We start from the raw sequence: 27,452 nt of genomic DNA, 5'->3' as shown, positions 1-27,452 counted from the left end.
TCTCCTCTCCTCTCTTCTCCTCTCCTGAAAAGGTTCACAACCTTTTTAGGCTGCTACCCCCCAAAATAATCATATTTGAACTGGGGACTCCGCACCCTGACAAGCACTTGGAATGTAAGCGTTGAGGCATACAATTTGGTTTGACTCGGTTCCGCAGATAAATAGAGACAGACAGACAGACAGACAGACAGAGAACAGGAGAGAGAGACAGATGACTTGAGGTTCAGGAGCATTAAATCTGAGTCCTCTGGGTCGTGACACCCTCGCTGCAATCGCTCTGTTCAAAGAAAGATCACACACAAGACGAATGATTACCTCCGTACCTTTTCCCCTTATTAAATGCTTCATTAAAGTTGCAAAAGAGGCTTCATAAACAATCTTCAAATGCTATGAACCCAAATAATTAATGTGACTTCTGAACCGGTGCGCACACGCACGCACACACACACACACACACACACACACACACACACACACACACACACACACACACCTTGCTACAAAGACCTGAATTAACAATGTTCATGCATCTGGCTAGCATCTAGGATCTAATGACTCAGATGCTACAATTAATTAGCTGGATAATGAGGTTGATCATTATACACAAACAGACATATGGGTGTAAACTATTCACGCGTTATTATGCACGTGTTTTCACAGAGTAAGCAAATGTGTCTTTCTTTAGGAAATCGCGACGCATTGTAGATCGGCTATTTTTAAATAGCCTAGGTATAAAATAGGGCTAAATGCGTGTTTTATAACTTAATAATTTATATCTGCAAAGTAACTAGTAACTAAAGTTTTCAAATAAATGTAGTGGAGTAAAAGTATAATATTTCGATCCGAGATGTAGTGGAGTAGAAGTAAAAGTATTGGAAATCGGAAATACCCAAGTAAAGTACAAATACCTCAAAATTGTACTTAAGTGCAGTACTTAAGTTAATGTACTTAGTTACTTTCCACTGATCGCTCTCACTTGCGCATGTCTGCCTTGCAACAGCCCTATTGTAGCGGATATTTAAATCAGTGCTTTGTTCTGGCTAAGCCTTGTCCTAAGGGGGAAGCCGAATCCTTACCGGAAATGCATTGAACCTGATGCATGGAGAACAGTGTGGAAATGCATTGAACCTGCTGCATGGAGAACAGTGTGGAAATGCATTGAACCTGACATACAGCGAGTATCTGGGCCAACAAAACACTCTGAGGGCAACACAGAAATGACCTGACATTGATTTGTTACAGCTTTAGATTTACTTCTATATCCTACTTTATTTTCTCTCTCACACACACACACACACACACACACACACACACACAGATTTGCATCCGGCCTTGGCAGGCCACTTGCCACTTGACTGAGATATACTATCAAGCATTGATCTCTCTGCATGTATCAATTATCCAGGGTCGTGTGTGCGCGCGCACACACACACACACACACACACACACACACACTGAGAGCAGAAAGACACAGAACAGGATGAAAGTTACCAGATGGACAACAAAAGGCAGAATTCAATATTTAGAGAGCGACAGCGACAGCGACAGAGCTAGAGACAGAGCTAGAGACAGAGACAGAGCTAGAGACAGAGCTAGAGACAGAGACAGAGCTAGAGACAGAGACAGAGCTAGAGACAGAGCTAGAGACAGAGCTAGAGACAGAGACAGAGCTAGAGACAGAGCTAGAGACAGAGCTAGAGACAGAGCTAGAGACAGAGCTAGAGACAGAGCTAGAGACAGAGCTAGAGACAGAGCCAGAGACAGAGCCAGAGACAGAGCCAGAGACAGAGCTAGAGACAGAGCTAGAGACAGAGCCAGAGACAGAGCTAGAGACAGAGCCAGAGACAGAGCCAGAGCCAGAGCCAGAGCCAGAGCCAGAGCCAGAGCCAGAGCCAGAGACAGAGCCAGAGCTAGAGCTAGAGCTAGAGCCAGCGACAGAGCTAGAGCTAGAGCTAGAGCTAGAGACAGAGCTAGAGCTAGAGCTAGAGCTAGAGCTAGAGCTAGAGCTAGAGCTAGAGCTAGAGCCAGAGACAGAGACAGAGACAGAGACAGAGACAGAGACAGAGACGTATGGGAGACTGAGGCTGTAGCATGGCTGTTCTGTCAGGCTTGGCACATCTCTGCCTCTCATTAGCTCTGGTCTGTGGTGGAAGAAGTATCACATGTTTCACTTGATAAAAGTATCAATACTGCAATGTAGATATACTCGTAGTACCAAAAGTAAAACTCATTGTGTAGAATGTCCCATTTCACAAGTTCAAAATGTATACAACATCTTTTGATTTACAAGCTCACAATGTTTCGCATTGCTTGTAATCAAAATCTACCAAGTAACTAGTAACTAAAAGTTTTCATATAATTGTAGTGGAGTAAAAGTACAATATTATCCTCAGAAATGTAGCGGAGTAGAAGTAAAAGTATTGAAAACTGAAAATACTTGAGTGCAGCACTAAAGTAAATGTACTTACTTACTTTACACCACTGCCCCCCCCCACACACACACACACACACACTCACACACACCTCGTAAGAACAACAAAACGTGGATATAAACCTGCACTGCCTTCAATCCTGCTAGCGAACGTTAGATCTCTGTGTGAATCAAGAACAGTGACCACTATGGACGACTTACTAGCGCGCGTAAAGTATAACAGTGAGACAAGGAACACGTCCATTGTTGTTCTAACAGAGACGTGGCTAACGGAGTTAGCATCTGATTCTTCTATCACTCCTCCTGGCTTCACCACGTATAGGAAGGACAGAGACCCTGTACTGAGCGGTAAGCAACGTGGGGGGGGAGTTTGTGCCTTGATCAACAACAACTGGTGCAAAGATGTTAAAATCCTAGATAGTCACTGCTCACCAGACCTTGAACTTTTAATCATAGCCTGCCGTCCTTTCTACCTACCACGCGACTTCAGCATTGTGATTGTAGCCGTTGTTTACATTCATCCTGGAGCTAATAAGGACACAGCTATGAGGGAATTACACCAGGCGATCAGTGCACAAGAAAATCGCCACCCGGACTGCGCAGTCATCTGCCTAGGCGACTTCAACCGGACAGACTTAAAAAAGGTCTTTCCCAAATTCCACCAGCATGTCGCCTGCAGTACCCGTGGTGACAATATTCTTGACCACTGCTACACGCCCTTCAAGGATGGATACAAAGCTCTCCGCCGCCCACCGCTAGGAAGCTCTGACCACGACGCCATCCAGCTGCTACCTGCCTACAAACAGAGGCTAAAAAGGGAGCCGGTCGTTGAGAAGGAAATCCGAATCTGGTCTGAGGACACAGACGCTATGCTACAATCCTGCTTCTACCAGACTGACTGGGGGATGTTTAAGAACGCCGCTGGGAATAACATCAACGAACTCTCAGACTCAGTCACTGGCTTTATCAGCAAGTGCATAGATGACATAGTCCCAAAAAAGACAGTTCGGATCTATCCCAATCAGAAACCATGGATGGACAGCGGAGTACGTGCACATCTGCATGAACGGGATGCTGGTTTCAAATCTGGCGACGTGGAAACGCGCAACACGACGCGCGCGGCCCTAAATAGCGCCATCAGGAAGGCGAAAAAGGCCTACACAAAAAAGATGCAAGACAAACTCAGCAATGGCGACATCAGGAGCACATGGCAGGCAGTACACACCTTGACAGACTGCAAAACAAGAACCAGAAGCGAGGTGAACCCGCCTGCCTCCCTCCCCAACGAACTGAACACTTTCTACGGCCGGTTTGAGATCAGCTCCAACCGCGGCAGCCAAGCGGGGCCATCAGCAGCACCAGCAGAGGAGAACCCTCTAACCATCTCGGAGAGAGAAGTGCGTACAGCCTTCACACGGGTCAACATCCACAAGGCAGCCGGACCTGATGGGATTCCAGGCCGGGTCCTTAAGACATGTGCAGACCAGCTGGCGGGTGTCTTCGCTGACATCTTTAACCTCTCCCTCTCCCTGGCTGTGGTCCCTGCAGGGTTCAAAATGTCAACCATTGTGCCCATTCCCAAAAAGGCCAAAGTGACATGCCTGAACGACTGGAGACCTGTTGCTCTCACCCCGATCGTCAGCAAGTGTTTCGAGAAACTGGTGAGGGAATACATCAGCTCCACGCTACCTGCCTCGCTGGATCCGTGGCAGTATGCATACCGCAAAAACAGATCCACCGACGACGCTATTGCCATGGCTCTCCACACCGTCCTCTCGCACATGGACAACAAGCTGCTGAAGGACAAATATGTACGTATGCTGTTCGTGGACTACAGCTCAGCATTCAACACCATTGTCCCAGCAATACTTGACAAAAAGCTCAGACACCTAGGGCTACACCCAAGCATGTGCGACTGGATACAGGACTTCTTGTCCAACCGACATCAGGTGGTGAGAATGGGCAGCATCACATCCGACCCCCTGACCCTCAACACCGGAGCACCCCAGGGATGCGTGCTGAGCCCTCTCCTCTACTCCCTGTACACGTATGACTGCATAGCCACACATGTCTCCAACACCATCATAAAGTACGCGGACGACACGACAGTGATAGCCCGATCGTCAACAACGACGAGTCTGACTACAGAGAGGAGATCAAATTACTGGCACACTGGTGCCGGGAGAACAACCTCTCTCTTAACGTCGACAAGACCAAAGAACTGATCGTGGACTTCAGGAGGCCGCGGAGAGACCATGCGCCCATCCTCATCGACGGTGCTGCAGTGGAAAGGGTCAGCGAGTTCAAGTTCCTCGGAGTACACATCGAGGAGGACCTCAAATGGGAGACGCACTCCACACACGTGAGGAAAAAGGCTCAGCAGCGACTGTACTGGCTCCGCCGCCTGAAGAAGCTGGGAGTAGGACGTCGCATCCTCAGGCTGTACTACAACAGTTCTGTCGAAGGCATCCTAACAGGCTGTGTCACAGCCTGGTACGGGAACTGCACTGCCCGAGAAAAGATCAGCCTACAACGAGTAGTGCGATCGGCAGAGCGGATAATGGGAATCGAGCTCCCAGCGCTCCAGGAACTGTACAAAAAGCGGTGCGTGGTCAAAGCCAAGCGCATCATCAAGGACAAGCACCACCCAAGTCACAGACTGTTCAACCCCCTACAACGACCGCGACCGGGCAAGGGGCTCTACCGCAGTATCAAGAGTTCCACCACCAGGTTTTGGTGTAGTTTCAATCCAGCTGCTGTCAGAATGCTGAATGGGGCATAAGCCTGGATGAGTTCAGCAGCCTGACAGCAGGCGGCGCAGACTTTTCTGGCTCTTCCTGAACACACCTGTGGATTATACCAGGGACAATGACTTGGACTTTAGCCCCCCCTCGGACACACCTGTGGACTACACCAGGTACAAATGACTTTTTGTTGCACTCCCTCATGGAGCTACTTGCGGATTATACTAGGGTCAGTCCACTCTAGGTGGACACGCACTGACCTTTTGCACCTTAATCCCTTGTATAACGCACTGACTTTTTTTGGTCTTTTTTTATTGTGCTCCTTTTCCTCTAAGCACCTTAACGTCCATTGTCTATCATGCACAGTATAAGTATAACATGCACAGTATACAATACATTGCTGCTATGCTCAGGCACCTTAGTTTAGTTTTTAGTTTTTTTTATTATCTCAGGTAATTTGTAAATATGTAGATAACCTGTCTGGCCTTCTGTTGCTCTCTTGTTTTGATCTCCTTCCCACCTGCCCCCCACCCTCTTCTTCTCCCCCCCCCCCCCTCTTCTTTCTATGGAAACTAACGTTGCGATGGGAACGATGTACAAAAAAGAATTTCACCCACTTTTTTACCTTGTAAACCTGTGATGTGACAATAAAACTGATTCTTCTGATTCTTCATTCTTCACACTCACACACACACACACAGCCCTGAAGCACACATTACACCCATCCAGCTGCAGCTCTGGCCCAGTGGTGTAAAGTAACTAAGTACATTTACTTAAGTACAATTTTGAGGTATTTGTACTTTACTTGAGTATTTCCAATGCTTTTACTTCTACTCCACTACATCTCAGAGGCAAATATTGTACTTTTACTCCACTACAATTATTTGAAAACTTTAGTCACTAGTTACTTTGCAGAAATAAATTACATTATAAAACATACATTAACCACTTTAACCCTATTTTATACCTAGGCTATTTGAAAATAGCCGATCTACAAGCTCACAACGTGTCGCATCGCGACGCGTTGTGAGCTTGTAGATCTGCTATTTTCAAATATTTTAGTACTTTTACTTTTGGTACTTTAAGTATACATTTTGATGCCAATACTTTTGTACTTTTACTCAAGTAAATTTGTTATCCTGGACTTTTACTAGTAACAGAGTATTTCTACGTTGAAGTATTGATACTTTTACTTAAGTAAAGAATTTGAGTACTTTTTCCACCACTGCTCTGGCCCAGGAATGTGTTATATCCCACACAGAGAGCCCTGCCACGCTGGCACTGCACTGCACAGCCAGGCGGGATAGGTTATAATTTACACTGCAGAGGAACATCCATCAACAAGGTTTTTTGAGGGGGAAAAAAACAAGTGCTGGACAGCAACCCAGGCATCCATCACCCACCCAGTGTCTGGGGTCTCGCAACAGCGCACGGCATTAGCCTGGAATCCAGACTGATTCGCTATACGTTCAGTTGATTTTTTTCCCCCCGCACTTCGCTACTCAGTCTGGTAAATCCCCTTTTTCCAAGGGACCGGACGTTCACAAACGGGAGAAAATGGCCCGGGGCTTCTGATTGGTCTGTGGGGGGTGGGGGGGGGGGGGGGGCTACGCTATTACCAACACGTTTTCACTCCCAAGGCGTCATATTTTGCCGCTCTGTCAGTAGCCCTGAAACGGTTTAGGCATGTTGACAAAACTATTGACAAAACTATGCCTAAACCTAATCCTAACCCTAATCTCACAAAAAAATTACCTAAACCTAACCCTAAAAAAAATCGGGAGAGAAAAATAAAAGTAGTTCCCTGGGTGGGATTCGATCACGGGAGATTGCGGTAATTAGCTAAGCGCTGCTATACCAGGTTAGCCACCGAGGCAGCTGGTCAATACCCCAATTCGAGTAGTCTTTGAAGCTCCAATACGTGCGTTTTAGTTTTTATAGTCCTATAGTAGACCTATAGTGACGCATTAGGGGGTGAAAATGACAGAGCGGCAATACATGGCGAGTTGGAAGTGAGAATGTGTTGGTTATTGGTGATGGTGGTGATGAGTCAAATAGGCCTGACTGAATAGCGAAGTGAGAAAACAAAAAACGCCAAACATAGCAATCAGTCTGGATCCCAGGCTAGCACGGCGTCATTCATGTCATATCTTTGTACAATTTATTTAAAGTGGTGGAAAAAGTACTAAAATGAAATCATACTGCAATGTAGAAATACTCTGTTACAAGTGAAAATACACTTAAAGGACCAAAAGTTAAACTGAATATGCATTATGTCCCATTTCAATAAACATCCTTTGAAAATAGCAGATCTACAAGCTCACACCGTGTCGCATTGTGGCACGTTGTGAGCTTGTAGATCTGCTATTTTCAAATAGCCAAAGTTTAAAGGGCTGAAGAGGTTAATGTATGTTTTGTAAGTAACTAGTAACTACATTCAAATAATTGTAGTGGAGTAAAAAAGTACAATATTTGCCTCTGCGAATTAGTGGAGTAGAAGTAAAAGTATAGAAAATTGGAAATACTCCAGTAAGGTAAAAAATATTTCTCGAAATTGTACTTAAGTACAGTACTTGAGTAAATGCACTTCGCACACACACACACACACACACACACACACACACACACACACACACACACCTTGACAACAGCTGGTTTGTCAGCAGACAGCCCTGTACAGCTGATCTGACAGCTGATAGGACACCGGCTCATTAGCCAGAACAGGATGTAGTAACTACCCAGCATGCTCGGCGGCACCCTGCAGCGAGCGGAGGGAGAGAGTGTGTCCCGCCTGTAGTTGGGACGTGAGCGGCTATAGTGGAAAGGTGCGTGCGAGTGTGCGTGCGTGCGAGAGAGAGAGGAATGCGGGGCCGCTGAAACTGTGACTGCAGTTTAGATTAGCAGTTGGGTTTCTCTGATTTCTGATCTGTGCTGTCAAACGCGCACACACACACACACACACACACACACACACACACACACACACACACACACACACACACACACACACACACACACACACACACACACACACACATGCCACTTGACTGAGATATACTATGAAGCATTGATCTCTCTGCATGTATCAATTGTCCAGGGTCACGCGCACACACACACACACACACACACACCACGCACGTGTGTGTGTCGTGATGCGTTGTGTCGTGATGTGTGTGTCGTGATCGTGATGCGTTGTGAGCTTGTAGATCTGCTATTTTCAAACATTTTAGTACCTTTGCTTTTGGGTACTTCAAGTACATTTTGATACCAATACTTTTGTACTTTTTACTCAAGTACATTTTGAATTCCGGACTTTCACTTGCAACAGAGTACTTCTACACTGCAGTATTGATACTTTTACTTAAGTAAGACATATGAGTACTTTTTCCACCGCCATGCATTTCATTCCTGATGGATAAAGATGGCGGTATATCCTCTTGTTTACTCCCGTTTGGTGTGCGCCGCGCGGAAGCCTGCGCCCACATCTCGCCACAAAGAGAGGGGGGGGCGACTGGGGGGGCGACTGGGGGGGCGACTGGGGGCGGTTAGTTGCTTGTAAATGTAAATGCGAGACGACGTGAGAATCAATTGCGATACGTATGAGGCGTAATGGGAGGCGACAGCAGGATGCGCCTCACATGCAAATTCACCCCCTCTCCGGGGTCTCTTGGTGTGGATGTCATGTCACACAGGGCCAGATGAGATGAGACTACACACATCTGCTCCCCTAGCTGTCCCCCCCCCCATGGGGAGGGGGGAAGGGGGCTTTGTTTTGTCTGGAACCACTTGTTAGAAACACCTGCTGCCTATAGCAGAGTCTGTCTGTTTGTCACAGCATGAACAGAGGCAGGTTATAAACCCCATTAAGACCTGGAACACATCTGTGTCACTTTAGATTTCTTTGGCTATTCAAAAATAGCAGATCTACAAGCTCATAGCGCGGCACCGAGTGCCGCGCTATGAGCTTGTAGATCTGCTATTTTTGCTTGGGAAGAATTGTGAAAATGTGTGCAAATCTTTGAATATATATATTTTTTCAAAGCGATTTTTTTTACTCAAATCTTTGCTTCTCGGGGTACCTGGAACAAAATATTTTGAGATGGGGGTCCGCAGCAATACATATCATTTTGGTGGTCCCTCACATGAAAAGGTTTTGAACACACCACTGTACCAACATAAGTTTTTTCAGAAAACTGTTCTTTAATCAGCCTCAGGTCTTAATGGGTTGTAATTTTTTTTATTTCTTTGGCTATTCCAAAAATAGCAGATCAACAAGCTCGGTGCCGCGCTACGAGCTTGTAGATCTGCTATTTTTTTGAAGAACCGTGAACATTTGTACAAATCTTTACAAATGTCTTCTAAATCCTAACAGTTGTCTGAAAAACGTATGTTGCTATGATATCAGTGGTTCTCAAACTTTTTCTTGTCAAGTACCCCCCAAAATATGTGTTTGGCCACCGATGCCTATCAAAAGATGTCGTTCCAGGGACCCCCCCAGAAGCAAAGATTTGAGTTAAAAATGTCGTTTCCAAAAATACATGTATTCAAAGACAAATACAAAGATTTTTTTTTAAATAGCTCATATAGCTTTCAAAAAAATCTAAACAAGCGCTATGAGCTTGTTTGGATTTTTTTGGATATCTGCTAGTTTCTGAATAGCCAAAGTATATAATAATGGTTATAGCAAAAAATCTAAAATAACAATCGTGGAAGATGAGTTGAGGGTGGCATCAGGAACTGTGCCATGGGTTTTGGCCATGCCGTCTGTATGTAACCACTGACACCTGTAAGTCGGCTATTTCCACAATGTGTTCACAACACTCTTGTAAGATGACGTGGGGCATTATTGTTTTGATAGAAACAAAAAGAAAGTATGAAATATGGATATACAAGGTTTCTGCTTGACAATAACAATAAAAGATTTATTCACAGACATGGATATAGGAAGAGCATTGATATGTTCCAAGAACTAGTGTTTGGATTATATGCAGGTGTTTCCATACATAACACTATGCAAATTACTTTCACTGTTGAATCTATCTGGCTTTACCAGTTGTTTCTGCAAATTATTATCCTATTTTAAAATTGGCAAATGGAAGGGCGGGCGGATGGGCGGACCACGGCCACATCACTCTGACTCAGAAAGCTAGCGGGGGTAGGTCAGATAAGGAGCTGGAAGATAGGGCCTTTGTGAGTAAATTCAGGTTTAGAGGCTGACTGAGCAGAAGACCAGAGCTAGCAGGCTCTGTGGTGACAGGAAACCAGTGCCAGAACGCAATGCCTTGTGGGAGATCAGAACATCCTGTGGCTTAAGTCCACCCCAGAGGCGGATCTTCCTGTATTCTAATAAAGTTGTTTTTATTCTGCTCTGTAAAGCGACTTTGAGTATTTAGAAAAGCGCTATATAAATTGTATGTATTACAAGTAAGACGCGCGAACGCTGGAAGCGAACGCAGCTCGAAAATATTGTGTATTTACGGACTTGTAATCTGTGTTATTTCACCGTGATGGGGAGAGGTGTGTGTGTGTGTGTGTGTGTGTGTGTGTGTGTGTGTGTGTGTGTGTGGTGTTGCATTTAAATCAGAGTCTAAATTCCTGCACTCTGGCGCCCTCTACATAGGTAGTGCATGCACACAGACAGACATACAGACAGACAGACACACAACCTGAGCAGGGTTACATAGTAAGCTCCACTTGGTCGGAGGCGCGGCGAATGGAACCTGAAGTTATAAAAGGTCTTGTTTAGCTAGAGAGCCTATTATCCAGTTGTCCAGAACCGCCATTCTAACCGATATGCCCATATGGGCTTGCCAATATATGGGCATATAATGATGACATCAGGGATCTCCATATATGGGCATAAAAGGGACAAGGACTGACAGATACAGAGATGGGTACAAGCTCTTTGTCCTCTAATGAGGAGAATCAAAGTGTTCCTTTGTTCTCATGAGCTCTCCTCACCTCTCTGTCCTTGTCCTCTGTGTGTCCACAGGTGTTATGTGGACGACAAAGTGTCCAAGGTGGCCTGGCTCAATCGATCCAACATCATCTTCACTGGTCAGGACAAGTGGTCCCTGGACCCCAGAGTAGACCTGGTGACCAAAGGACAGCTGGAGTACAGTCTACGCATACAGAAGGTACAGTACTTGAGTAAATGTACTAAGTTACTCCAGAGTAGACCTGGTGACCAAAGGACAGCTGGAGTACAGTCTACGCATACAGAAGGTACAGTACTTGAGTAAATGTACCAAGTTACTCCAGAGTAGAGCTGGTGACCAATGACACATTATGACCTTATAGAGAGCAATGCACATGATAAACATGTAATTGTGCTTCTATATCGACACTTTATTACAACATAAGCATTAACTACAGGATATGGCTGGTTCATCCTAAAAATCAGTGATGATGATAATGTTGAGAGTTGTAAAAATGATGATTATGATAATATCTAAGGGCCGGAACAAGGACTTGAATAGCCTTTTGCTCAGATTTTGAAGAGACCCTCCAGTAACTACAGTGAAATAAAAGGGGTATCACTTTAAATATCAATGCTAAAGGCTTGTATGTCTTCTGAGAAGCTAAATGACACCACTACATAATTTAAACCAAAATGACAATTAAGGTGTACTGATATAATAATTATCTTATTTTCTCCTCTCCTCTTCTCTGTATTTCTAGGTGAATGTGTATGACGAGGGATCCTACACATGCACCATACAGACCAAACAGCATCCTAAGACCTCACAGGTCTACCTCGTTGTACAAGGTAATGTCTACCTCACTAATGCTCAACCCTGTTTTTTTTCTTTTTTTCATTTCATAGACCCCAAGTTTGATATGCATTAGGCCTCTGACCCCCATTCAATTCTATTTTCTAATCTCTGGGAACCCAATCTACACTGTAAAACCATCAGTGTGAGAGAATACAAATGGAGCCAAATGGACTTTGTGGAAGTCTGAATTGCCAATTTCTCAAAAAATTTTCATGACAGGTGTGTGTGCAGGCATGCATGCATGAGGAAAACAATATGAGGAGAAGGTGGGGGTATAGTTCCGGCAAGAACTCCAAGCCACTTTCACCCCTGGTTAAATGTGGTTGGGTCTTATCACCGCCTGAACAGAAGTTCTTGTGTTGTATACAGACCGTGGGCCTGTTTATAATCCTTAGAGCTCTCATGCACTCGTTTTATAATTCCCACCAGATTCATTCTGGCGCTGCGTCTGGGAAAGGTTTATAGAGTCTGTTCGACTTAACTTATGTTGGTAACGCAGAAGCTCAAGTAAAACCAAGATTGAAATAGCAACCTAACAAACATAAGGATTGTTAAAACGCCTTAATGTGAATGGACGTTTACCTTCCCCCCCTGGGAGCTTACATTAACTATAATGGTAAGCATATAATGTCAAAACATGTGGCAATAGATCAAATAGCCAAAGTATGTATAGGTCTGAAGTGGTTAATGCACTGTGGTTAATACAAATATAAATCTACAAAGTAACTAGTAACTAAAGTATTCAAATTATTTTAGTGGAGTAAAAAGTACAATATTTGCCCCTGAGATGTAATGGAGTAAAAGTATTGAAAAAAGTAAAAAGAAAAATACCTCAAAATTGTAGTTAAGTACAGTACTTGAGTACATGCACTTATTTACTTTCCACCACTGAGCGTGTAGAAGAAAATTAAGTTAGAGTAAAGGATGTTTTAAAAAAAGGGGGAAAAGAAAGCAGACTGAATTGGTTACATATGTACATATACATAGCCTACAGTACAAACATACTGTGACCACCGTGGTATATGTACAGTACATATACCCACAGCCAATGCCCCTGTACATGGATGCGCACACACACACACACACACACACACACACACACACACACACACACACACACACACACACACACACACACACACACACACACACACACACACACACACACACACACACACACACACACACACACACACACACACACGCGGGGCTTGCGCATCCTAATAGGCTGGAAACATCAAAGTCAAACCCGCAGTCCAATCACACGGGCGACTCCCCACACCACACAGCCAGCCTAGGGCCCTCTCCAGACACGTGGAGAGTTTTCATGTTCAATCTAAACGGAATGAACGGTGTGTAAAACTGGCCTTTATTTACCAAACCTGTGGTGTGTGGTGACCCGGGTGGCACATGGTGGGGCATGATGAGAGTCCACTGTTTTATCATCCACCGCAAAATGTACTTTGTCTGATCCTGTTGTTTTTTTCCAATTATGGCCGCTGTTCCTTTCTAGTAGAACCTCACCAGCTTTGGTAATGAAAGCACACTGTCGGGTGGACGACATGGGGGCATGTTTGAGACATACATACAAAAGACCTGGGACACTGTCATACCTATTAACCCTTTAAGACCCGAGGCCAATTCTACAAATGTCTTCTAAATCCTAACAGTTTTCTGAAAAAAAAAAAAAAAAAAAAACCCAGGTACAAGTGACTTTTTTTGCTCCTCTTTTTTTCTTTGTTTGCTCCTTTTCCACTTGCCCCCACACCCTCTTCTTCCTCCCCTTCTTCTTTCTATGGAAATAACGTTACGATGGGAACTATGCACGGTCATGCATTATTACGGTCATTTCCGGGTCGCGCGGCCCAATTATTAGTTACGTTAATGTTTGGGCTGGGATGCTTTCCAGCAGGGGCCTCAGTGCAGCTGCAGAGTTCATGTGCAGCCCAGGTGCTGGGCTGAAACGGTGAAACGCCCCCCCCCCCCCCCCCCCCAGGATAGTCTATATGTTTGGCTATAACTATCACATTATTGTCATTATTATGACAAATGAGAGCGCTGACACAAACCCAGGGAGTTCAGTGGGACGTTCCAATGATCAAGTGCCACATAATCGGACACAATGGATTGTGGGAGAAGAGGAGGCCATTTGCTGCCATAGAACCCACAGCGAGAACATCAATTCACATGACCTTTTGAAAAGGCTGTTAAAGGGTCATATCTTTAGTTCATAACCAGATGAAAACACACTGCTGTGTGGTGAGATGATATCGGGGCATACAAGAGCCAGACCCATATGTATCAGTTTGGCCGATATATTGGCCATCCATTGACTTTTTTGATGACATCGGTATCGGCAATTATACACCCAATGTGTCCTGATTTTTAATCACTTTCAACCTGACGGCCCTATTTTGGGTATGGCATTAGGCTATTGCAGATTGGCCATTTTTGATAAGTGGTTAAATAAAACATATATTTATTTGTCAAATAAAAACGAAGTTGTTCATATTGGTTATAAGATTCAGCATTTTTGCATTGCATTTTGCATCAGTGGTTCTCAACCTTTTCAGGCCATGACCCCCAAAAAGAATCATATTTGACCTGTAGGAGTTGAGACCCGGTTCCACAGATAAATATTCTGAAAATAGCAGCTCACAACGCCTCGCTACGTGAGGCGTTGTGAGCTTGTAGATCGGCTATTTTCCACTCGGTGCCGCGCTATGAGCTTGTATATCTGCTATTTTTGAATAGCCAAAGAAATCTAAAATGACACAGATACTTTCCCGGCTAAATGGGTTAAATGGCTTTTTTAAAGCCATTTAAGCTATAGCTAGGCTAAGTTTGAACTTAGTGTGAGGTGGTGCAACTGGGTCCAGAGCTCTGTCATACAGGTTATACACTGTGCACTGTACCCAGGGGACTGCAGTATAATGAACCCAGACACACAGCCCACAACGCCCACAGCACCCACACAAACACACCGTGAATGATCTAATTTACTGGCATGTTGGAGGCAGCCTGTCAGGCAGGCTGTTTTTGACAGCTAAAGAGCAGTTTGTGTCAGCTAGCTGCAGCACTGGAGGAGGAGGTTACACACTCTGACATTTCTATAGCTGAGGAATTCTCCGTTTCGACCTCCATGCTCGTCGCTCAGCATAGATTGACCCCTACATGCTCTTGTTATTGTGAGGTTTTAGATATGGTTACGAAGCCCATGGGCCCCTGGGCTAGACTCAAAGTAGAGGCCCCAACCTCTCCCCCAACCCCAAATACAGTATCAGATATGTGATAGTTGAAACTAGATTTCTCTTCAAATTAGGCACACGTGTGTCATTCATGTTTCAATGACAGTCAAACGGGGTTTTCATGCTCCATATTGTTTGCCTGAAATTTGATTCACAAAATTGTGGGCAAAATTGTGGGCAATATGCAATACTGTATATTGAGATGCCCACCAGTCTCTTAGCTCGAGTTCGAGTCAGGTCTTTGAGCTTGAGTCCGACTCCCAGTCTTTAAGGGGCGAGTCTGAGGTATTTTATTCTTCTTAATTAATTCATTTAATTATATATTTATACGATGTAGCCTAAGGCTGAAATACCGTTATGATGTTCCACACACCCAACCAGAAATGAAAAATGCACCGAATGAATGTTTATCAGAATATAAGGCTACATTCATTTAGGCTCCTTTGCGTCTTAATAAGTGCAGCTCAACTGCCGTAGGCACACACAGACCCTATAAAGGCTGCTAGTATTAGTATGTTTTATTAAGGAAGATGAACATGTCAACATGTGTGGGTATAAATCTAGTGCGCACTGCTGTCTCTTCAGCGCAACGAGAACGCTCTGACAGCCACGGACATCCTCAGTACTCAAGGTCACATACAGTAGTGTATGGCTAAGCTTCAGGAAAGGCACAATGTACTCACATTACATTACGGTCATTTAGCAGACACTTTTATCCAAAGCGACTTACAATAAGTGCATTCAACATAGGTAGGGAACAAAACTACTAATCACCAGAAGTATGAAGTGCATTCTCTTCTAAAACAAGCAACTAAGAGTATACCTAGCGCTAAAGTAAAAGTGCAATATATCAGCTACTTTCATAAACTGATGAGACAAAATAGGAAAATCTAATGAACAAGAGCTAAAACAAATAAGTGATATAATCGGATAAACAAGATCCAATAAAACAATAAAACAAGAGTTTGTACAACTAGTTAACAACAAGTAGGCAAGAGGAAGAGGATAGTGTTTCCTGAAGAGGTGGGTTTTCAGCCTGCGGCGAAAGATGGGCAGTGACTCTGCTGTCCTAACATCAGTGACTCTGCTGTCCTGACATCGGTGGGGAGTTCATTCCACCACTGTGGGGCCAAAATAGAAAAAAGTCGTGACCGTGTAGATCGGCCAGAAGGACCACTGAGCAACGAGGCAATCAGTCGCCCGTGGCGGCAGACCGAAGTGGTCGGGCAGGGGTGTAAGCATCGACCATAGCCCGGAGGTAAGAAGGAGCTGTTCCTTTCACTGCCCTATAGGCTAGCACCAGGGTTTTAAACTAGATGCAAGCCGCTACGGGGAGCCAGTGTAGAGAACGGAGAAGGATAGTTGTGTGGGAGAACTTGGGGCGGTTGAACACCAGACGAGCCGCAGCTTTCTGAACAAGCTCCAGAGGTCTGATGGCAGACGCCGGAGCACCAGCAAGGAGGGAGTTGCAGTAGTCCAGGCGGGAGATGACAAGAGCCTGGATGAGCACCTGGGCTGCCTTCTCCGTGAGGAAGGGGCGAATCCTCCTGATGTTGTAGAGGAGGAATCTGCAGGACCGTGTCGCTGATGCGATGTTTGCCGAGAACGACAGTTGATCGTCCAGGGTCACACCCAGATTCCTCGCAGTCTGAGTTGACGTCACCACAGCATTATCAATGGTGATGGCCATGTCTCGGTGCGGACAGCCCTTCCCCGGGAGGAACATCAACTCTGTCTTGTCCAGGTTGAGCTTCAGGTGGTGCGTCGACATCCACTCCGAGATGTCAGCCAGACAAGCAGCAACGCGGGCCTCCACTTGTGTGTCGGAGGGGGGGAATGACAGGATCAGCTGGGTGTCGTCGGCATAGGAGTGGTAGGAAAAGTCATGGGAGTGGATAACAGCACCAAGAGACCCAAAAAACGCAGATATACAAGCTATCAACTTATCGCTAATGGCGCGTCGACAGCTTGTAGATCTGCATTTGTGTTAACCAAATAAGCCTGTAACCTTACATGGTCGACAAAATGCCTGTAACTTGCTTGTAGCTTACGTGAATATAAGGACGTTTAACAACATAAAACACCCGATGTTTCAAAAACTATCATCTGTCATCATCATCAGCAGTCTGAGCTGCAGTAGGCTATTTTTGGCAAATGTTCATGTGGTTAACAACACTTTGTAAAAATAATTGTGTGGCGAAAATGTATACTAACCTTTAGGGGGAACAGACAGAGAGAGAGAGAGAGAATAAACACAGAGATAAAAAAAACATGGCTCCCCATCCGCTTCCGGTCTATTTCCTTCTCTAAAACGCCTATAACTCCGAAACTTTTTACGCTGGGGAAAACAACTCATTTTGCATCCGCGATCGCTCCGCCATTGTTACTCGCGTGAGAGATGTTATCGTTCCAGCCGTTAGCCAGGACCATCGGGTAAAATGGAGGCATGCTTTTTTTTTTCATGGATTGCTCGTCATGGAGTCTACAGCTTTAAACGGCACAATGGAGCTTAACGGTGAGATTCCCGGCACCAAACGTATTCTGTTATTATAAAATTCTGGCACCCAATGTGTTAAGTAAGAAATGTGAGTACTTCTTCCACCACTGGTCCAGATACCTGGTGATCCTTGCTAATCTTTCTGAAAACATTCCGGAGAGTATCAGTCTGGCCTCCGCAGCACCGAGTCAATGACAAGTGGCGAGTGTATTGACGGATAGGATGTTGCATTGCATCAAATGCTACTCTGCATGCCCTCATAGCATCCCTGCATCGGGGGGATGAAGGTCAATTTATACTTCATCAAATAAATGCTCATCAACTGCAAAATCGTCAAACACAAATATTGAGGCTCACAGTGCACTGGGTGTGGCCATTCAGACTTATGGCACGTGCCAAAAGCCTTATTTATACATAGTCACGAAATAGGCCAATGTCACGTGTGAAAATAGCAGACCTATACAGGCTCAAAAACGCGTCACACTGCCATTGTGTTGTGAGCTTGTAGACCTGCTATTTTCGGTGTACGACACTGCCGCACAACTATGGCGGATTTACATACAGTAGGTGCAGTGGTGTGTAAAGTAACTAAGTACAAGTACTGTACTTAAGTACAATTTTGAGGAACTTTTACTGGAGTATTTCCAATACTTTTACTCCACTACTTTTATTTGAAAACTGTAGTTACTAGTTACTTTTTCATTGTGTGCCCACTGCCTGCTGGTCGGCGCTGTGGAGCAAACCAGTCTCATGTGGGATGCCAATTAATGAGCACACAACCTCTAATCTCTCAAGAACAGATTCTGCTCTGCGTTGGAATCTGTCGTGAAGGTTCGTCATAACGTGTACACACTGGGCTACAAGTGGGCGTGCCTTCAGATCAGGAAGCAGGCCGTGCTTTACCCAATCAAATGTAGTGGGCAGGATTTACATGTCCGCCAATCATTCCCCACTCGAAACCAACCAAAACTAATTTAACAATAGCGTCCGCGGAGCAGACAAAACCACAAAAAGATATTCACATTTTAACTTGCTCTTTCATCATAGAAACAAGTGGGCTTATAACCAAAACGATCCATGTTCTCTGGGAGAAGTGGTGTTAGTGTTCCGTGTAGAAATATTGTTAGTGGGAATGAAAACATAGTCTCACCACCGGAAGTGAAACGCTGAAGGCAGACCAAAACCCTGGTTTCCTTGCGCACGGGTGCTCCGTCGTCATTGTCCCAGAGCCAAGTGAGATAGTACAAACAGCAGAGGGTGCTGTTTTTCCTTCTCAATTGGCTCTGGGTTCCCAGATTGCACAACCTCTAATGTCCTGCACTGTAATGCAGCTCCAGGACCTGAGATTTATGTCACCTCCTCCTCCTCCTCCTCCTCGCTATACCCGCACGTTCCTCCCTGATTTTGCCTCTAATAAGAAACTGTCCCTTGTGTTTAGTTTACCTTTAACACTCATCTCCTCTAACACGTCCCCAGTCTATTCTGTCCCTGAAAAAAAGTCAGAGTGAGTTAAAATCTCAGGCAATGAAGTCTGGGAAAACTCCTGTTAAAAGCTCACAGAATGGCAGGGATGAGCACCAACCAGCCACGTCTGTCCAAGGAAAAACCTTTGCCCTGCATTTTTCACATCTGCCTTTTATAGCGCCACCAGGAGGCCGACTTATGTAAAACTCTTTTTTTTATATTACTCCTTCCCATTTTATCCAAATTTCACGCAAATCGGTACAAATGATCTCTATAGTCATGTGATCAAGACGGATCTGTTTGATTTTTCATATTCCATCCTGATTGGCTAAGATTCACATCTAAAGTTTGCAGTAGTGGCTTGTTTTGAACAAAATGCCGCAAATCATGAACGCAGCGTCCGATTGTGGTCAAACTTTGCACGCACATTCACACTGTGTTGAGGAACAAATGCCACTCTTTTAACAGATTAGGTCTGAGGAAGGCTGCGGCCGAAACATGTTAGCATCTCAATAAAATGAGAAACCACATCTGAGCCACTGTCTTGCATCTTTATTTTGGAGTGCCGCTTTTTTCCAGGTGGTTTTCCTTTGAGTTATCTACATAGCTGAGCACCCACTGCCTAAATTAAGAAGGCATCCAGAGGAAGCGCACCGGTTTTCCTTTCTTAGCCACTCTTTTAACATTGGCCTGTTATAGCGCCACCAGCAGGTCTAATTTAGCAAAACACATTTTTGGAACAAACTGCCTCAAATCATGAATGCAATGTCCGATTGAAAGGCCTAAGAAGAAATGGCACCCTTTTCACATTGGCCTATTATAGCGCCACCAGGATCGAGTAACCTACCTGACCTGGCGGAGACCTGTATTGGAGCCAGTAGGAGGTGCGCCACTAGTCTGGCAGATGCTGAGGTGGGGTGGGAAACTTGGTCCCCCCCCCCCCCCCCCCACACACACACACTTTACACCAGAAAAAAGTGACCTTTTGGTACCTACCAAAAAGTGACCTTTTGGTACCTACCAAAAAGTGACCTTTTCAAATGGCCCGGATTTACAGAGGACTATGTCTAAAAAATGTTTCATGCAAATTGTCTCAATTGTATCACAGAGCCACAAACCAACAGTCACTGCATGTTTCACTGCCACACCGGGCCCCAACATGACAGAAACAGAGCTACTGTACATCTTGAACCACATCAACACATGACACAAACGGCATCAAACATGAACAGCATACAACAAAAACATCATACAACACAAACTGCAGCTGCAGCAGCAGCAGCATCCAGCAAAGGAAAAGGATAAATTAGGTATGTCACAATTATTACATAATCACCTGATCGCAAGTATTTCAGATAATCGCAATACTTTTTCGGATAATCGTCATAATCATTTCCATGTTGAAAAATGTTCATATGTTTTCAAACATTTTCAAAAATAGTGGAAATAGTAGACTGCTTTTTCAACGTATAAAGTTATTGAGTTATGCAAGTTATTTGTCATATCTGACCCGTGCACCTTTTGTTTACGAAGACAGACACATTTTTATTAATAATGATACAATGTTCAGCGTACGACGCAATAATGAATTAATTCGGCCTAGTTCATCACAATGATTTGAGCGACAATTAATCCTCAAGTAAAATGTTATAATCGTGACAGTCCTAAAGAGGTTCCTACTTTGAGTCGTCTTCATCAGCCGTCTTCAGGGGAAACCCCCGAGAAGGACAAGGTCTTCGGTCGTTCGACCGTGAGGACCAAGTCTTCGGAGGAATCCCCCATGCAGACAAACCCATGGATAGAGAGAGATCTCCAGATCTCGTTCTCTAGGGCAGGGCATCCTCGGATGAGCCTTCCAGCGGGCGTCTCCCGCCATCTCCATCCTCCGTACATCTGGTTAGCTTCACCAGTACTTTACATCTCCATCCTCCGTACATCTGGTTGGCTTCACCAGTACTTTACATCTCTCTGGTTAACTTCACCAGTACTTTATTAGAGGTGGATGGTCTGGGAGGGTGTTACATTGTAGGTGAGAACCTCAGTCTTCTGGGCATCTACGATGCAGATGTCATCTGCATCTTCATATGTATGTGTGTGGGGTTGGGTGGGTGGGTGTGTGTGTGGGGGTGGGTGTGTGTGTGGGGTGTGTTTGTGTGTGTGTGTTTATAAATAAAAAAAAAGACTACATTAGAGAGTCATCTACACCTCCTAGTTGTAGTAGTGAAGCCCAGTTCTTGCTCCCCTCCTCCACTGATAGCCTGTCTTCATAGTCCACGCTTATAATGAAGAGGAGGGGGGAGGGGGGTGTGTCCCCTGCAACACCTCTGCCAGCCTTGAGTATCAGAAAGAAAGAAAGAAAGAAAGAAAGAAAGAAAGATTAATTCAAGTAACCGGAGCCACATATACGTATATTGTATCCTGTCACAACATATACAGCCTAGTATACGTATACTGTATCCTGTCACAACATATACAGCCTAGTATACGTATACTGTATCCTGTCACAACATACAGCCTAGTATACGTACTGTATACTGTATCCTATCACAACATACAGCCTAGTATACGTATACTGTATCCTGTCACAACATACAGCCTAGTATACGTATACTGTATCCTGTCACAACATACAGCCTAGTATACGTATACTGTATCCTATCACAACATACAGCCTAGTATGTATACTGTATCCTGTCATGACTGCATAACATATACAGCCTAGTATACGTATACTGTATCCTGTCATAACTGCATAACATTCACAGCCTAGTATATGCTGTATCCTGTCACAGCATACACAGCCTAGTATACGTAGAGCTTGTAGATCGGCTATTTTCACAATGTTTTCCTCTTTCTTAAGTAATATTTGACCATTTGGCCAATTTCATATTAAAAGTCATTAACTTTGTACGTGTGCAAATACCCTGTATACACTTATAGGGCATAGCAGTGGCGGCCATTTTGTGGTGTCACAGATAGAAAACCCATACATATTTCCCATGGAGATTTCCTAAAATATTATTTATAAATTATGTTAAGCCTGGAACCAAGCCATCCAGGATCCTGATGAATGTGTGAAGTGATTTACTAGGCCCAGTGGTGCAATAAGCACTCAAAATCTTTACTTGAGTAACAGTACCAATACAGCAATTTGGAAATACTCTATTACAAGTACAAGTCTGGTATTCAAACTTTACTTCAGTAAAAGTACAAAAGTATTGGCATCAAAATATACTTAAAGTACCAAAAGTAAAAGTACTCATTATGTACAAAGCATTATGATGTGACGCGTTGAGAGTTTGTAGATCGGCTATTTTCAAATAGCCCAACTATATAGGCTATAGGGCTGAAGTGGTATGTTTTGTAATAATAATCCAAATCTACAAAGTAACTAGTAACCAAAGTTTTAAAATAATTGTAGTGGAGTGAAATATTTGTCTCTGGTATGTAGTGGAGTAGAAGTAAAATTACTGAAAATGTTAAATACTCCAGTAAAGTAAAGTCTCCTCAAAATTGTACAGTACTTGAGTACATGTACTTAGTTACTTTACACCACTGTCTAGGCCTGCATAGCCTGTCTTAGCATCACAATCAAACACAGCTCAACAATACAACATATTCACTTCACATCACATCACACAACACAACGATGCTTCATCCTGACTAGTTGTTGCTTTACCAAGTAAAATAAAAGTGAAATTAAACACAAATTCCATCAATTCCTTTAATGCTAAGCCGCTAATTAGCTAAGCTAAGTCACCTGCAGAAACTCACCTCAGTTTGGTCAGATAGAGATAATGCACTTCTGTTTCCAGTGTCTTGTTGTCACACAGTGTGTTTTAACAGCTTTCACCACTCTGGTAAACACTGACAACTCTACTCAACGTTCATGTGGAGTAACGATGCATTATGAGTTGTTTATTTTGATCTTTTACTAAGAAACATTGCAGAGCTTGTAACAAACTGTGTGTGTCTGTCTGTGTGTGTGTGTGTGTGTGTGTGGGGGGGGGGGGGGGGGGGGGGCTGACAATTGGAGGACTTATAAAGCCCGCCTCTCCCTCCCTCCCTCCCTCCCTCCCTCCCTGCTTCCTAGGGAGTGTGGAGCAATAACTAACTACCTTCCAGGGCAGGGTTTCTCAAAGTGGGTGCCCCCGTGGCCAGTGGTGTGAAGTAACTAAATACATTTACTCTAAGTAATGTACTTAAGTAAAGTGTTTACTTGAGTATTTACACATTTCAATACTTTTACTTCTACTCCACTACATCTCAGAGGAAAATATTGTACTTTTACTCCACTACTACAATCGCGACGCGTTGTGAGCTTGTAGATCTGCTTTTTTCAAACATTTTAGTATTTTACTTTTGTTAAGTACCTTTTGATACCAATACTTTTGTAATTTTACTCAAGTACTCAGACCTGCCAGCACTCTCCCCTCAGTGCTCCATATAATTTTTCTTATAGGCTCTGCTTTCCATCCACACACCTGCACTACACCATGTTCCACACATCCATAGTTTACACATTCATACACCAGTGGTTCTCACGTTTTTTTCCGTGAAATTTTGCACACACATTCACACTAGGCCGAGGAATAAATGCCACTTGAAATGTTTCAAATCAGCCTCATGGTGGCGCTATAACAGGTCAATTTGCGTTTTTACCTATAACTGCACTGAAGTGTGTTAAACGTTATATGAGCACTCCCTAGAGGCCAAGGAAAAACCTTTGCCCTGCATTTTTCACATCTGCCTCTTATAGCGCCACCAGGAGGCCGACTTATGTAAAACACATTTTTGGATATTAAGCCTTCAGATTTGATCAAAATTTCACGCAAATCAGTACATATGATCTCAGTCATGTGATCAAGACGGATCTGTTAGATTTTTCATATTTCATCCTGATTGGCTAAGATTGACATCTAAAGTTTGCAGGAAAGGCCCGTTTTGAACAAAATGCCGCAACTCATGAACGCAGCGTCCGATGGCGGTGAAACTTTGCACGCACATTCGCACTACGTTGAGGAACAAATGCCACCCTTTGAACACCCTATTACAGCGCCACCAGGAGGCCGATTTTTGCAATACTTTTCTTTTTCATATTACTCCTACAAATGTTGTCCAAACATCACGCAAATCGGTACACGATTTGGGGCGGCCATAGCTGAGTGGTTAGTGAGCCCGCCTAGGGAACCAGAGGCCCTGGTTTCCCCAGGTTCGATTCCAGGCTATCCCAGCATATGCGCCGATGATATGAAATTTGTCCCTGAGCAAGACTCTTAACCCCAATTGCTCACAGGTTCTCATTGGAAACAAGACCGCAAGGACTTTCATGAACGACCTGTTACAAGGAAAAGGAATTTACACATTATCTCTGGAGTCAAGTGATTAAGATGGTTCCGTCAGATTTTTCATATTCCATCCTGATTGGCGAATTCCGAACATTGCTGGCCCACAATAACCTACCTGACCTGCCGGAGACATGTGCTCCTAGGAGCACTTATTCTATTCTTGTATTTTTTTTAAATACAACCACACTGATTTACCTGCTACCTTTAAACTCCCACCCCCCACCCTCCAACCCCCATACAGAGCTGATTTGTAATGAAAGTAACAATCCGCCATTCCTCCTTTTCTCCCTCGGCTCACCAAGCCAACGCTGCTTGGACCAAAGTCTCTGAAAAATAATTTATACTGTGTATTAAAAAAAAAAAGGCCAGACCGCTCCCTTTAATCTTCTTTATACGCGGCGGAGCAGGTGCCCTCATGCATTTAAATGGGGACATCCCGCGGCTCTGCTGACACCCACAGCCGCCGGGCCGTTGATGGAGGTAGCAGTCCGCCGTATTTCACCAGGTTAAGCGGCTCAGCGGCCATACATACATCCATCCATGGGGGAGATGATGATGGCCTCTGTGTCCTCGACGTGCCCCTCAATGCTCTTATCTCTGATACAGGAGGAACGTATAGCTTCTCCCCTCCCTTCAACCCATACTTTGTCTCCCACTATAACAACCTACAACCCACCCAGTTGAGGAACTGGTTTAAAAAACCTGACGTCTCTCGTCCTGTAGATATAAGGTGAAGGAAAATGTACAGGGTTAGGGTTAGGTGTAGTTATAGGGGATGTGGTCTTGTTTTATGGGGTGGGGATACGTGTGTGCGTCTGTGTGTGTGCGTCTGTGTGTGTGCGTCTGTGTGTGTGTGTGTGTGTGTGTGTGTGTGTGTGTGTGTGTGTGTGTGTGTGTGTGTGTGTGTATGGGGCTCCATTAGTGCCACGTAAGCACACCCCCTGTCCTGTAATCGTGTACTTTTTTTTTTGTGTTGCACAGAACCGCATAGACGTGTAGTGTACTTTCCCATTGACTCACAATGGGAACACGTGCACGCGCGCGTTCACGCGTAACAGTGCAACCACTGCATCTTGACCTACAGGGTAACACGTCTACGTGTAGATTCATGCGTCTGTAGCAAAGGCACGCGTCAACGCACGCATGATTTATTTGGTCACGCGACTAGGCGAGGCGCGGAGAGATGAGTGGGTGCTGTGCCACCTTGGTGCGCGCTGCGTGGAACGCCTCACCTACCCGTGTGACAAAACTGAGCTCTGTACATAACGCATCGTGTGCCCTTGTGACATAACTCTGCCCTGCACAGAACGCCTCATATGCACGTGTAAGTCTTAAAATAAAAAAAATAAAATATTTGTATTAATTAATTCAGTTACCTCTCCTGATATGTGATTCAATTTATGAAGTGGCTTTCTGCAATTACGCACAGAAGGTGCGCTGTCCCTCTCCAAGTCTCCATTCTTGAATCCTGTCCTTTGCAATCAATATTGCATTGATTGCAATAAAATTTAATTCCAAGTCATCAGTAACATATAGGCTGTATTAATTTCTGTCAAATAATCTTTTATTTCAAGGCAATTATAAACTGTACAGTATGATTCCAACATCGGGTTTGGTTGATCACCGCGCCATGCACTCTTCTCGTCTTTTTCCGGAGGTTCGAGGCGATTTTTATATTAGCTAATACTCAGTCAGATCATAACCAAAAATTAAAATAAAAAGAACGCCAGAATCCGTGAAATCTAAGCTTTGTATGTTTATCTGGCCCATGGCTGGATTCTTTCATTATTTCCTGATATGAATGAATTACGCAAGGAATTACGCAATCACGGCGCGGTCGGTGCCAAAAACTCGGCGGTCGTGGGTGTCTTCTAACACTTAGAGCTCTCTCAAATCAAATCAATTTTAAGTTCTTTGGAACCTTAGCTTTTGTTCCGTGTACAGCTCATCACTGTATATTCTATCAATACCCATTGATAAAGCAATTAAGCAACAGCGGCTTTTAAGCAGAGTGCATGGTGCAGGGCATCACCGTACGTGGCTTTGATCTGACACGAATTTGCTTCATTTAGCATCATTGCAAATATATTATCATCAGTAACATGTAGGCCTAGCCCTAGGCTATAGTATTTTCTCTTAAATAATCTTCTATTTCAAGGCAATAAACAGCTGTACAGTATAGCCTATGGTGTCAAATCAATGGTGCCGCTCTGGCTTTCCAACGGGTCCAATTGTGCCCATGTTTTCAAATGCCTATATGCTCCCCAAATGCGCCAAGCTCCCTTCCAACAACAATAAACATATGCGTTTATGCCATAGAGGTATTACTTCTGTGTTACATGACTGCAGAGCGCAACAATTATCCTTCTCTCTCAAAAAGGAGAGAGGAAAAACAGAAAGAAAAAAGTAGCGAAACCACATCTCACCTGCTCGTCTAGATAACGATTTCACACATTTTGATACAATTCAAAGTGTTATAGAATCTGTCTCCCATTGGTGTGTTTTTCATATGCGTTTTACAATGTTAATGTAATAGATAATAAACTTTAATCTCATTTAGATTGACCTGGTTAAATACGGGGTTTAATTCATCCTAAGAGCAAATCATGGGAATAAATATAACTGGAAATCAGATTTCCAGTTACTTCATTGTTATGCGTTATTATAGATTGGCTTCTATGGATGGGACAGGTTTTAATTTCGACGCCTGTAGTCATTATGAGTTGTATTATTGGATCAGCACTGCGCTTCTCAGACAATGGACAGACAATGAACTGCTGTGCAAGTCTAACCCTAGGCTGGTGTCCACCATGGAAATAGCCTATTTGGTCGCTTTCATCACGTTGATGAATTAAAGTATATACCAGAACAGCCCTTGCAAAATGTTCATGTGTAGCCTATAGGCCTATTAGATGTTTAGTCCGTGGTCCGCTGCCGGCCTGCC

The 27,452-nt window shown here is 44.1% G+C and overlaps 1 protein-coding gene across 1 annotated transcript in view; it reads left to right on the top strand.

Annotated features, from left to right (window-relative positions):
* Positions 1-27,452, top strand: part of LOC308073743 (limbic system-associated membrane protein-like) — a 398,830-nt gene that overhangs the window by 113,826 nt on the left and 257,552 nt on the right. Inside the window, exons 2-3 of the mRNA XM_080412852.1 lie at positions 11,168-11,312; positions 11,857-11,944. Coding sequence (XP_080268978.1) covers positions 11,168-11,312; positions 11,857-11,944 — 233 coding nt within the window. The remainder of the gene's footprint in view (positions 1-11,167; positions 11,313-11,856; positions 11,945-27,452) is intronic.

Source organism: Gymnoscopelus braueri (assembly GCF_963280865.1).
Source record: "Gymnoscopelus braueri genome assembly, chromosome: 18".
In the NCBI taxonomy this organism is placed as follows: Eukaryota; Metazoa; Chordata; class Actinopteri; order Myctophiformes; family Myctophidae; genus Gymnoscopelus; species Gymnoscopelus braueri.
The sequence above is the reverse complement of the archived record's forward strand: the minus strand, read 5'-3'. Positions and strand labels throughout refer to the sequence as shown.